The sequence below is a fragment of the Carassius auratus genome, chromosome 36 (genome assembly GCF_003368295.1).
Source record: "Carassius auratus strain Wakin chromosome 36, ASM336829v1, whole genome shotgun sequence".
NCBI lineage: Eukaryota > Metazoa > Chordata > Actinopteri > Cypriniformes > Cyprinidae > Carassius > Carassius auratus.
In genome coordinates this window covers 8396040-8408962 of record NC_039278.1, presented here as the reverse complement: position 1 = coordinate 8408962, position 12923 = coordinate 8396040, and the positions used below count along the sequence as shown (strand labels likewise).

At 38.5% G+C, this 12923-nt stretch overlaps 1 protein-coding gene across 2 annotated transcripts in view; it reads right to left on the bottom strand.

Moving 5' to 3' along the window:
- LOC113055120 (receptor-type tyrosine-protein phosphatase gamma-like) overlaps positions 1-12923 on the bottom strand; it is a 230418-nt gene that overhangs the window by 51274 nt on the left and 166221 nt on the right. For both annotated transcript variants that reach the window (XM_026221120.1, XM_026221119.1), the window contains exons 5-6: positions 9930-10025; positions 364-430 (exon numbers count right to left, since the gene is read on the bottom strand). In XM_026221120.1, coding sequence (XP_026076905.1) covers positions 364-430; positions 9930-10025 — 163 coding nt within the window. The remainder of the gene's footprint in view (positions 1-363; positions 431-9929; positions 10026-12923) is intronic.

Sequence of the window (12923 nt, the reverse complement as noted above, 5' to 3'; positions counted from 1 at the left end):
TACACACACACAGTATATTGTATAAAAATCTAGTGATAAGTGTGAGCACACATTCTGCTCAACAAACTCTTGATTTCTCAGATCTCCTGACTCAATATCATCATCATATCATCATCCCGTTAGTCAGAGGCCGCAGGGGCCTGAAGCTGAGATCCTGTCAGAACTGGAGCACTGTTTCACAAACAGACTGACTAATAGCAGACGGGCTGGCTTTGTTCATTCCAGCATGTAAGGCCCACTGGAAGCCAACAGAGTATCAGTTGTTATTGCAAATGCATGTAACGTAAAAAATATATAAATAATACATTTCAATACACTCAACCTGATTTACAATATTCTGTTGGATTTAAAAAATCTACTCACCATGATGAACCACTCCTCTTAGTCCATGAATAATCGGATCTACTGCAGGATTGTCCTTCATCCCCACCTGAGAAAGAGAAAATTATTATAAAAAGAAGAATGACTTTGAAAGTAATTTGTGTTGGACAGACAGAAAGACAAAAGACAAAGAGATTAAATAACAATCAGTCACTCTGTCTATTACACAGACAATAGATAGATAGATAGATAGATAGATAGATAGCTTTGTATATTTTTGACACAGAAAAAGCTGGTCGATATTCTGTCTGAATGGAGCACATGAAGTTAGTGCGCTGTGCTGATGTCATAAAAAGCAAAATGACTGCAATCACACACGAACACATCTACACATAAGAGAACCTATTAGACGTCAAACCACTTCAAAAGCTGCCCATGTTTGAGATGCACCTGAACTGACTGAATTGTTGAACACAGACAAAAAGACTCCAGTATGCAATAAAGCCTGAAAGAAAGCAGCTATAGTACTGACTTTTAATGTGTGTTTCTGTGTGTGTGTGTGTGTGTGTGATGTATGTGTTAGTAAAAGAGAATAATAGTTTACTCAGTGCTGACTATATACAAAAATATAATGGTTTGAAAATAATTTTAACAATCTTGACTCTTAAAAAAAGCACATAACAGGCGGAGCACTTCCTTCTCTCCTCTTGGACAGAGGTGTATCACATAGATGTTTGTGCTTTTAAGAAGCCCTTACGAGGTTGAATCAGGAGACAGGCTTTGACAGAGAGAACCCAAGGGGTTAGGTTTACTGTTGAGTCTGTATGCATGTGTGTGAGTGTGTGCTGGTTGTGTATCAAGGAGGCCAGCGCTGGTTAGCCGATCTAACCAACATTCCCATGAGGCAGGATGGAAAAGGATTCACACACTTCCACTGGTCCTTAGCCGCCCTCTCTCTTACACAAATCTCTCCAGGCTCTTTGAACACTCTTGTGCTGTTTCATACATGAAAGAGAATTCCAGAAGCCCGACACAGGAAGTGGGCAATAAGAGTGGATAGCACAAGTCTGCATTACAACAACTGTCTAGAACAGTTTTCTTAGACAGATTTCAGCCTCTGTGTAGAGACTGCTCACTGAAGTCACACAACAGACAGACAGAAAGACAGAAACAGTCAAAACAACAGATTTTAGAGAGAAAAACAACTTTCTATTAGATAGATTGAAAGACAGGTAATTAGCAATACAATGACAGACAGACAGACAGGCAGACAGACAGAAAGACAGAGAGACAGACAGCTATACAATGACAGACAGACAGACAGCTATACAATAACAGACAGACAGACAGAGAGACAGACAGCTATACAATGACAGACAGACAGACAGAGAGACAGTGAGACAGACAGCTATACAATGACAGACAGACAGACAGACAGAGACAGACAGAGAGACAGACAGACAGACAGCTATACAATGACAGAAAGACAGATAGACAGACAGAGAGACAGACAGCTATACAATGACAGACAGACAGACAGACAGACAGAGAGACAGCTATACAATGACAGACAGACAGACAGACAGACAGCTATACAATGACAGACAGACAGATAGACAGAGAGACAGACAGCTATACAATGACAGACAGACAGACAGACAGACAGCTATACAATGACAGACAGACAGACAACTATACAATAACAGACAGACAGACATACAGACAGACACAGAGACAGACAGACAAACAGACAGACAGACAGGCAGACAGACAGACAGACAGACAGACAGACAGCTATACAATGACAGACAGGCAGACAGACAGACAGACAGACAGACAGACAGCTATACAATAACAGACAGACAGACAGACATACAGACAGACAGACACAGAGACAGACAGACAAACAGACAGGCAGACAGACAGACAGCTATACAATAACAGACAGACAGACAGACAGACAGACAGGCAGACAGACAGACAGACAGACAGCTATATAATGACAGACAGACAGACTGACAGACAGGCAGACACACACACACACCTGCCTGGAAGTTTCATGTTTATGGGGGGGTTGAAATGCTCGTTTTCACTCAATATCCTGTTAATCTTGAGTACCTATAGAGTAGTACAAAAACACGACCGGCTGGAGGCGTGACGTGTGGGCGGAGCTAAAGATTCATGAGCGCCAGTAGGCTTTTGCGTTGAGAGCGTTTGGAAGCTGTGACATTACCGTGAGGAAAAAACCATCCAAAACAAACCATGGCTTACAGTCAGATTCAGCCGTCTATACTGTGTATAGACCACCAGGGCCGTATACAGAATTCCTAAAAGAATTTGCAGATTTCCTCTCAGACCTTCTAGTTACAGTTGATAAGGCGCTAATCATGGGAGATTTTAATATTCATGTTGATAATGCAAATGATACATTAGGACTTGCGTTTATTGACCTAATAAACTCCTTTGGAGTCAAGCAAAATGTCACCGGGCCCACTCATCGTTTTAATCATACACTAGATTTAATTATATCGCATGGAATCGATCTTACTGCTATAGATATTGTACCTCAAAGTGATGATATTACAGACCATTTCCTTGTATCGTGCATGCTGCGTATAACTGATATTAACTATATGACGCAGCGTTACCGTCTGGGCAGAACTATTGTTCCAGCCACCAAAGAAAGATTTGCAAATAACCTGCCTGATCTATCTCAACTGCTAATTGTACCCAAAAATACACACGAATTAGACGAAATTACTGACAACATGGGCACTATTTTCTCTAATACATTAGAAGCTGTTGCCCCAATCAAATTGAAAAAAGTTAGAGAAAAACGTACTGTACCATGGTATAACAGTAATACTCACTCTCTCAAGAAATTAACTCATAGTCTTGAACGCAAATGGAGAAAAACTAACTGTATGTCCAGCTATAGACAGGCTCTAAAAACTGCTAGGGCAGAGCATATACACAAACTCATTGAAAATAACCAAAACAATCCAAGGTTTTTATTTAGCACAGTGGCTAAGTTAACAAATTACCAGATGCCACCTGATTCAAATATTCCACAAACGTTAAACAGTAATGACTTCATGAATTTCTTCACTGATAAAATAGATAACATTAGAAATACAATAGCGAATGTAGATTCTACAGTGTCTAACACTTCAGTTTCATCCATCGCACCCAAAGATAAACTGCAGTGCTTTACAACCATAGGACAGGAAGAGCTAAATAAACTTATCACTGTATCTAAACCAACAACATGTTTATTAGATCCTGTACCCATTAAATTACTGAAAGAGCTGTTACCTGTAGCCGAAGAACCGCTTCTCAATATCATAAACTCGTCGTTAACTTTAGGACACGTCCCAAAACCATTCAAGCTGGCGGTTATCAAGCCTCTTATTAAGAAACCAAAACTAGATCCTAGTGTACTGGCAAATTATAGGCCTATTTCAAATCTTCCATTTATGTCTAAAATTTTAGAGAAAGTTGTGTCTGCTCAATTGAGCACCTTCCTGCATAAAAATGATCTGTATGAAGAATTTCAGTCAGGTTTTAGGCCCCACCATAGCACAGAAACTGCACTTGTTAAAATTACAAATGACCTGCTCCTTGCGTCAGACCAAGGCTGCATCTCATTTCTAGTCTTACTTGATCTTAGTGCTGCGTTCGACACCATAGATCATGACATACTCATAGATCGATTACAAAACTATACAAGTATTCAGGGGCAGGCTCTAAGATGGTTTAGATCCTACCTGTCCGATTGCTACCATTTTGTTTACTTAAATGGGGAGTCATCTCATTTATCATCAGTAAAATATGGAGTGCCACAAGGATCCGTCCTAGGTCCCCTTCTATTTTCAATATATATGTTGCCCCTTGGTAATATTATTAGAAAATACGGAATTAGCTTCCACTGTTATGCTGATGATACTCAGCTATATATCTCAACGAGAACAGATGAAACTTCCCAATTATCTAAGCTAACAGAGTGTGTTAAAAATGTAAAAGATTGGATGACACACAATTTTCTCCAATTAAATTCGGATAAGACAGAGATACTAATTATTGGACCAAAAAACACTACACAGAATCTTGTAGATTACAATCTGCAACTAGACGGATGTACTGTTACTTCCTCTACAGTCAGAAATCTGGGTGTTATATTAGACAGCAATTTGTCTTTTGAAAATCATATTTCCAATGTTACAAAAACTGCATTCTTCCATCTTAGAAACATTGCCAAGCTATGAAACATGTTATCTGTTTCTGATGCAGAAAAGCTAGTTCATGCATTCATGACCTCTAGACTGGACTATTGTAATGCACTTCTAGGTGGTTGTCCTGCTTCGTCAATAAACAAGCTACAGGTAGTCCAAAATGCAGCAGCTAGAGTCCTTACCAGGTCAAGAAAATATGATCATATTACCCCAATTTTACAGTCTCTGCACTGGCTACCTATTAAGTTCCGTATCAGTTACAAATTATCATTACTTACCTATAAGGCCCTAAATGGTTTAGCGTACCTAACTAGCCTTCTACCACGTTACAACCCATCACGCACCCTAAGGTCACAAAACGCTGGACTTTTGGTCGTTCCTAGGATAGCAAAGTCCACTAAAGGAGGTAGAGCTTTCTCACATTTGGCTCCAAAACTCTGGAATAGCCTTCCTGATAATGTTCGGGGTTCAGACACACTCTCTCTGTTTAAATCTAGATTAAAAACACATCTCTTTCACCAAGCATTCGAATAATGTATCTTTTTAATTGTGAGTGTAGTTGCATCTGTTCAAAGGTGCATTTTTATTCATTAACTTGGGTTAAACTAATTTTACTTTGTTGGAAGGCTGAAATTTAACAAGAGCGCAGCAGCTGCAACGACTACACAGGACGTCTCTATGTGGTATGTACTGAAACTGTATATATACTGTATGATACTGTATATATTTGGTTTTGGAAAATGACTAAGTTCCACTTTATGTCGTCTTTTTTTTTTTTTTTTTTTAAGCTGTACATGTGGAAAGTGCCGTTTGATGACAACATCGCATGTTGTTTACTTGATGTGCTTACGCGCCGATAGCTAAGTTAACAATACAGAGATATTTAAAGCAGTTTTACTCACCGCCTGCGGTTCCAACACACGATCGTGACCCTTTTCCGTTGGGACTGCATCATCCTTAAGAAATAAACGATGTGCAATTCCAGCGTCAAACTGGGCCTTGTTTGTAAAACAAGCATCTTCGAAATGCAGGGAACAAACAAAAACACTTGCACAACTCCGTTGATGCTATGTAAAAATAAACTCCATCCACTGGTCCCTTAATGCTGTTTTTTTTTTTTGGTAATCTGTGCAGTGTTGTCTTGCCCTGGCAACCAAAAACACACTCCTTTTGTGACTTTTCGCGACGCTCTCGCTCTGATCAGTGAATGAATGTCTGTTGTGCTCTCAGTGCTCTGCTATACAGGAGCGCGCTCTTCTGGCAGACGTGCCCTTAGGACCCATATAGGGAAATTCCGCTCCATCTAACGTCACACAGAGACATACTCGAAAAAACTTTCCGAAACTTGTGACAAACCGGAGTAAAGGAGTATTTTTGGAACAACTTAATTTTTGAAACTTTGTCCATGTATAGCATGGGAATCCAACTCTTTAACAGTGTAAAAAACTCAGTATGCATGAAATAGCATTTCAAACCCCCCCCCCCCCCCCCCAATTTAATAAGACCTTGATTAGCTTGTTCGGGTGAGTTTGATTATTGTTGGACCAGGGCCGAGTATAAAGTGAATAAACTAGTCTTAATCAACTCCATAAAAACTTTAATTTCGCCTCTTTATTCAGATGCTTGCTCATATCAGCAGCTCTTCAGTTCTTCAGTCTGAGTTTGAATTGTTTGCTCAGTTCAGTGACTGTTTGGAGGAACTGGAGCTCTGAATGAGCTCGTAGGATCACATACGCAAAAATTTCTCTAATTTCGAGCCGGAGTGAGTTCTGATTGAGTAACTTGCAGATCTGTGCTAATCAAGTTCCGAACAGTTTCAGATGGTTCGGCCCGATTTGGTGAACTGGTTCATTCAGTTAACTAAAAAGAACTGATTCAAAATAGTTATTTGTTCACAGACCTGACATCACTTTAGACCTTTAGCCTGAGGCTATGGGTTACGGGTAATACAGGTAATTGTTGTGCTTTATAAGACCTCAATGTATCATAAGAAGCCACATGTATTAATTTTGTCTAGCCTGTATATGCTTTTTTCAAATTGCCATTAGCCACTGACTTGCATTTTATGAATCACCAAGGACCATGGTTTTAGCTAAAAGTCTTGTTTACTATCCCACTGAAGAAGAAAAAGAAGAACAAGAAGAACAAATCACACCACCTCCTTGGGTGACCTGAGGGCGAGTAAATTAACAGCAAACATCACTTATGTGTAAACTATCCCGTTAACAGAGCTCATATTGTGTTTTACATTGCATTCATGGGCTGGAATAGTGAAAGCACTTCTACAAATGAGCATGAATTCAAGAGGTCACCCACAACCCTCAAACACCTGGACTGCCTTGTAGAACAAACCCTGAGGTAAAATAAATGGCAGCAAACTGCTTTAACCTCAGTTTAATAGCTCCGTTCCACCTCAAGTGTAAAAATAGCACATGCAAATCAATAAAGTTCAAAGCACATTTTAGCAGATGGAAAATAAAAGTGCTCATTTATGGTACTGAGCTCAGAGTGAGGTTTTTAATACGGCAGCTGTGAGCTGTACCAGAGAGAACAAAAAAAATAAAATAATAAAAAACGAGAAGCCCTGTGATTGCTTAAAGTAAAAGAAGAATGCAAATAACTGCAAGCTATAAAACAATAACTTGAAACAATAACCAACAATAAATTATATACCACCTAAAGAACGATTTATAGTGTCTTGGGCCACCAACAAGTTTTGGTCTCAAGTGTTTTAAAATAAATCTTATTATAAATCTTAATCTTAAAATAAAACTAATCTCTGCAATATTTTGTGGACATCTGTCTCGTAAATAAGACTATGAACACATCATGACATGTTACGACCGCTATCTTCTTTAATCAATGAAGAAAATGGTGTGAGCTCCTTATAAAAAGAGATATCGAGCGGGATACATGCTACAAAGATTTCCTCAGATTACTGCATACGACAGACGAGTGAGGACTGAGGGAGAAATATGAGATTTAGACATCTCTTTCAAACAGAAAACATGTTATGTCATTTATTGATTAGTCTTCTGAGCATAGGAGGCGATGGATGCAGAATTTCTCAAATAATAAATTTGTTCTCGTGAACAGTAAAAAGCTAATACCAAAGATCTATATATTGTATGCATGCATTATTGCTTCTCAGTGAATTCTTAGAAGAAGAAAAAAAGAAAATGATGTGACATACAGCCAAGTATGGTGACACATACTTTGAATTCATGCTCTGAATCTAACCCATCCAAAGTGCACACACCGTGAACACACACCCGGAGCAGTGGGCAGCCCTTTTGTGCTGCGGCGCCCAAGGAGCAGGTAGAGGTTCGCATTCATGGTATTGAGGGTGGAGAGAACACTGTACATTCACTCCCACCACCAACAATTCCTGCCAGCCCAAGAAACTCAAAACCTTTGGATTACAAGTCCAAATCTCTAACCATTAGGCTATGACTTTAACAAATGATTTTGAGAATATAGGGACTTTCAGATTTGGTATTCCAATTTAACTGGAAATATTTACACTACTGTTCAAAGGTTTGGGGTTGGTATGGTTTTTTAATGTTTTTTGAAACAAGGGGTGCATTCATTTAATCAAAATACAGTGATAATAATGAGAAATATTACAGTTATTACAGAAACATTTCTCATTATTTTATATAGTTCTATAGTTCTGCTTAATACAGTTTCTTTTTTCAGTATTCTTTGATGAATACAGTTCAAATTAACAATTTATTTGAAAAATGGACAAACATATACAAAAAAATAAAACATTTTTGTAACAATGGCAGGAAGCGATGCAAAGAGGAGCAGAAAAATATCTATATATTGGTAAAAATCAGCCCTTTATGCAGTATGCTGTTCTGCTGTTTTAATTGTTTGCTTTTAATTCACCAAAAAGTTTCTAAATGTCTTTTGAAAAAAGACCATGACTAGGACTATAATCTAGCAGTCATAAAATGAAATAATTAAGTTTAAGTATGCCATTTTCTACTGTATGCACAAATTTAAAATGAAAGGTATGGGTATGCTAATTATACTAATTAGCCAGCTAGCTCGCTAACATCTGCAAATATATCACAAAATGTAGCCTTTATTTTGTTGCCTTTGTTGTCTTTGTTTATTTTAGGCATTTCATATTGCTCATATTACACTTTGTTGTAATAAGTGCTTGTCACTATAGGCATATTTGTAGGAGTAGCTCATGTCTGGTCTCTTCATTGGGCTATTTTAACATATTCACTCATAAGATATCTACAAGGCGCTTCAACATCTCCATTTATTTATCACAACTTATTTACTAATTTATGTTAATTGCTTAAAGTTCAGTATTTATGTTATGTTATATAATAGAAAATTTTGAAAAATCTGCATGTTCAGAATTATTTATTTTATTTTTTTTGGGAGGGTGGGGGGCAGAAATCATAAATCTTGGCCTTGGCCGGTCCTGAGTGCATGAGTGCACCTTTAAAACAATATTTAATATGTTAAAGCCGTTCTTCTCAGAAAGACTTGCAACCACCCGAAGCATGTCCTTTACTGTCTTTGTGGGCACATTCTGTAGGCAAAACATGGCCAAAGACAATAGAATACAGTTTTTAATGCTTTTCAGTAGGATAGGTTACTTTCCCGCCAAGCAATACGAAATACCTCTAGTTATGTCACTTTTTTAAATTTTGAATGGGGAAAAATGCAAAGCTCAATATGGCCGCTCAATCACAGGAAACCCCTATTTGTGAATGAAAGAGCCAATCGCAAAAGTAAAGAGCAAAAGTAACAACATTAATGACACAGCTATTGTCAGATTTCTTTGTCAGATTCAGATTTAATTGTACGCTTACTGAACAGTTTTGGAGAATTTGATTTCCTCCCCATTCAAAGAGATAGGAGCTGCGTGCCCGGATGTCCGCCGAGTGACATGACTTGTCTTAAAGGGACTTTGACATGACCCATTCACACACTCCCTCCCTCCCTTTATGTTCCATGTCAATTGTTTTATTGAAGTGTTTGATGAATCTTTTGAACTCTGGATTATTAGATTCTGACTGCACTGACAAATGTGTCATTCCCCCCCCCCCCACACACACACACACAATTCCTGGTAAAAGACTGTGAGCCTTAAATTGCTGTTTTGCAATTATCTCAGTGGTGTTGACAGAAGAACAGCACAGAAACGGAGTGAAATACGTGTGTGTTTTTCCATATAGAAAACAGCGGCGGTGAGTTTTCTGCGAGTGTGAAGCTTCAGTATCACTGAACTTAATGGGCCGAGAGAAAACCTCCTTGCAAAATCAATGCTTTTTAATGCCAGCACTTAGCACTAACAAAACTCAGCGGCTGAACATGAAGGCGCTTTCGAAACGAGCGAGTTCTCACCTGAAAGAAGACAGCCATGGCCGCAATTACTCGCTTCTCCCGTATGGCTGTGTTAAGACTGTCAAAGTCGTCTGAGTTATACATGAAGATCTGCATCTGTGTGAAAGAGAGAGAGAGAGAGAGAGAGAGAAATGTGAGAATCTTGTTAGTCGGAGACCTTTAACCAATCAGATTATAATTCTTACATGAAACACATAGTCTATTATCAAAACTGATATCTCATAATCTCATGGTCTGTAATCCATCTCATCCTGTAATCTCCTGAGAGCGTTCGTTTCCATTCTGTCAGGCCCTGTCCATCCTCTTATCACTTTGATGGGATCTTTGGCAGTAGATCAGGCTAATAAATGTGCTCAACTCTCCACGGACAGCAAAGCCCGTCTAAATTGGCACAGGCCGTCTGTTATTCTCCACTGTCAATACCCTATCCAACAAAAAAAGCTCCAAAAAGACAACAAAGATGAACGATATTCTCGTTGGCAGATAGTGATCAGTACTGTGTCAATAAAAGGTGTAGATTTAGCAATGGAGCAGTTCCCGAGAGAGTTAGAAAAGGAGGAAATAATAAAATGACAGCTAAATACTAAAATTCTTCTTTAACCAGTCGCTCCATCATTCTGCATAAAAAATGCAGTTCATACATCAAAGGACTAGATTACAATTCTTCTATGATGACAATGTTTTGAATTCCTGATTTCAACTTATTTCAAACGCATGGCAGAATGGAGCCAAGTGGTTTGGGGGTGGGGCTAAAATGGCCCTGATGACATCACGTGAAAAGAAACTTGATTTAGAGATGGGGCAAATATTTATGTTTTTGATGAAAGATTACAGAGACAAACATTTTTGTCTTCGAATAACATGCACAAGAATTATCCATAATTAAAACCAAAAATGTGTAAGAAATTAATTTCGATTTAATGTTGACTTACAAATAAATAAAACCATTTTCTTGATAATCAAATTTCGCCAAACACAACTGCCTGAACCTAAAACCGAAAATAAGACTGCATCAGAAAACGCTGAGGTACTACATGCCAAAAGAAGATTTTGCTGAAATTCTTCAACATTTTGGGAGAAAACAACAACAGTGAATTACACATCTCCACATAAGATCACATTACATCCAGTATATAGCTCACAGTCCAATGCTCTTAAAATCAAGAAAGAAAGGCTTGTAGCCAACCACATCATCTTGTTTCTCCTCACTTCTCTGTGAGCATTGTCAATATTATGCCTGCTGCATTTTCTCGCCTCTGTAATCCTTACACGAGACCCACTTTGATCTAATTCAGTCTCACACACCTCCATAGTTTCAGATCACAGCTCGCACGCCGGAGAATTCACAAGCCTACGGGCCTTTCGCTTAACGACTCCATCTGCGGCGTTGGGTCTTACAGGCAGTGATTAATGACAAATATCCGGGCAACTTCTGAGAACACGCTCTCAAATGAAAGTAAACAGCAGAGAGAGAGAGGAAGAGTAACATAACAGGGTGGTGATTTTCTTAACCTCTCACTATTGGAAGCTGTCTGCAGTCTGTTTGTATTCAAGCAGGAGGAGAAGTGACAGACTGTAACGTGTCCTCCATACAAGAAAGGGAACCACCATGATATATGCTGCTTATATATATATTTACTAGTTAATTCATGTGTGGGTAGCAAAATAAGGTAATACATTCTTCATACAGTGTACTACAAGTACAATTTATACACATTTGGGAGCAAAAATTCAGGTTTTCCAAGCATAAAGTCAATTATACTATCTAAACTCCAAAGGAGTGTATAAGTATTAAGGTACTATGGTATTCTGAACATATCCATGGGGTTTGCACTATACTCAGTGCTCTGTAGAACGCTGTAGAATCGAATAGCCAGGAATCATGAGTGTGTGTGCGTGTGTAGGAGGGTGATAGACTATGCTAAACACCAAACCACCAGCGGCTTCATTAAAGAAATGTCAATAATTTATTCTGATTCATGAAAGAGAGAAAATTATAGCAGTAGGGAGAGGATGAACCTGGTGTCAGGTCACCTTTAAAGTGCAACATAAACACAAACAGTCGTGCACACTCACACACATGCAAATACATGCAAACGCACACAGGCACTAAAGGGCATTGCTCAATCAAAATGCAATGGAGCAGAATTTATAATAATGGAGTAATGTGCTATAGCCTTGTAAAATAGATGAATAAATACAATTAAAACACAATATGACGATTAACCCACCAGCTGCTTAATGCAGTTAAACAGTTCCACACAATCATTAAGGGTATTGTTCCTCATTTTTGTTCATCCTTTTAATTCAGGGATTTCAACAAACCTGTAGGTATGAATATTAAAACTCCAAATCAACTGATGGACAATAAAATGGACGAAAAGAAAATCTCTCACAATTACACTAACCTACGTCATATCTAGAGAACGGCCAGTCAGACTTGAGCCAGCCAGAAACCTCATACTGCAGCAAAAGAGTGCAACAGTCCGCCCACTTTTTGGGATAAAAAAAGCTGTTATAAGCTATGAAAAATTTATTTTGTAGCAGATGTTTTCTCTTATGTTAAAACAGATCAAAATTAGTGAGGATACTTTTTGCATTACACAGACTGTTAACCAATCAAATGCTGTAGAATGTGAAAGCCCCTCCCCCAATACAATCTTCATACATGACTGACTTGTTAATTGGTTGTAGTGTCTGTGTATGTCCAACTACATACTACATACAAACTACAACCAACTAATGAGCAGAAAATCATGGTTCATGGCTGTGGCCATTAAAAGGAAATGGGATAAGCCCTTTAATATGTCCCATCCCAACTTCCTGTTTTAATAGGCAATGTGTCAATAGAGGGCAAAAAGAGCTTGTAAGCAAACAACTCGCAAACCTGGAGCAAAGAGCAATAATATCGACATTTATGTGTAAACACACATAGGCTTTTACCTCTGGCAGGCCAGAGAAGCCAAAGCAAATATGTAAAGGGCATTAGCATCA